The following is a 1418-nucleotide window of genomic DNA, read 5'->3' on the forward strand; positions in this document are numbered from 1 at the left end:
GAAGGACTTTGCACTCCCCGGACCGCCAGCGCCACACCTGCGAAGGGGGGGGGGGGGGCAGACCTCCGTCACCACAAGACCTCCGTCACCACAAGTACTTCAACATTCATCAGTGAACCCAGAAGAGCTTTCCAATTCCCCCCATTATATGTTAAACTAGGACTCTAAGGACTGTTCCTCCGTCATGGTCACCGAGCTGAAACACCACCGGCAATGGTTCTGATGGTCCAGTCGGACTGACGATATAGAGACAGTCTGATTGATGGACTGATGGAGAGACGGAGGAGTCGGAGGAGAGGAGCAGTTGGAGCAGAATGGTTCAGATCCATCAGATCTCTGAGGCGACGCTGCACTGAGGGTCAGAATCAATCACTGGACAGCATCGGCTGCTCTTCACATTCACTCTGCGTCTGAACAGCCTCTGGGGGAGGAAGAGCGACGGAGCGAATACTGAGTGTGGAAGGAGGTGCTGCAGTGGAGCAGTCTGACTGGGAGGAAGAGGAGGAGCAGTGATGAAGAGCGAGAGGAGGAGACAGAGAGAGAGAGACTGAACACCAGAAGAGAGATCTGCAGCGAAGGAACGAGGAGGAGGAGGAGGAGGAGGAGGAGGAGGAGGAGGAGGAGGAGGAGGGGAAACTTTTTTAACAGGTAAAGAAAAAAAACTGAAACTGGAATGGATAGCAAGGAGGAGGAGGAGGAGGAGCAGGGGGAGGTGGAGGAGGAAGAGGAGACAGGAGGGAGGAGGTGGAGGAGGGAGGATGAGGAGGTGGGTGGAGGTGAAGGAGGATGAAGAGACAGGAGGGAGGAGGAGGAGGAGGGAGGTGGAGGAGGGAGGAGTCACAGCCTCTCCTACCCGGATGGTGGTGTCCTCGGAGGAGGTGACCAGGGTGTGGTTGTCCCGGCTGAACTGGCAGTGCAGGACGGTCTTGGTGTGTCCCTGCAGGACGGACAGAGTCGTCCCAGAGGGGACCTCCAGCACCTGGAGCAGAAAGGAGGGGACGGAGGGAGAAAGTACTTCAGGGGAGAGAACCGGACACGAGAGCTCCACCTGGTGGAGGCTCTCAGGACTGCAGCTCCGTGGAAAACCACCCACATGTGGACCACTATGGGGTCACATTTGTGCCAAAATTCTGAGCGAGCGATGGGAAAATTTGAGCGCAAAAAATGTATTGTGCAACACTAATAGCATTTTGAGGAAATATTTCAATTGCACAAAGAAAAACTTGACATTGCGCTCAAAAATCATTTCTGCGCTCAGATTCTTCTTCTTCTTCTTCTTCTTCTTCTTCTTCTTCTTCTTCTTCTTCTTCTTCTTCTTCTTCTTCTTCTTCTTCTTCTTCTTCTTCTTCTTCTTCTTCTTCTTCTTCTTCTTCTTCTTCTTCTTCTTCTTCTTCTTCTTCTTCTTCTTCTTCTTCTCT

General features: G+C 52.5%; 1 protein-coding gene across 1 annotated transcript in view; it reads right to left on the minus strand.

Moving 5' to 3' along the window:
- Positions 1-1418, minus strand: part of apaf1 (apoptotic peptidase activating factor 1) — a 27060-nt gene that overhangs the window by 13168 nt on the left and 12474 nt on the right. The window contains 2 exon segments of the mRNA XM_080517901.1: positions 1-37; positions 854-979. The exon segment at positions 1-37 is cut by the window's left edge and continues 86 nt beyond it. Coding sequence (XP_080374027.1) covers positions 1-37; positions 854-979 — 163 coding nt within the window.

This window comes from Blennius ocellaris (assembly GCF_963422515.1).
Source record: "Blennius ocellaris genome assembly, chromosome: 22".
Classification (NCBI taxonomy): Eukaryota; Metazoa; Chordata; class Actinopteri; order Blenniiformes; family Blenniidae; genus Blennius; species Blennius ocellaris.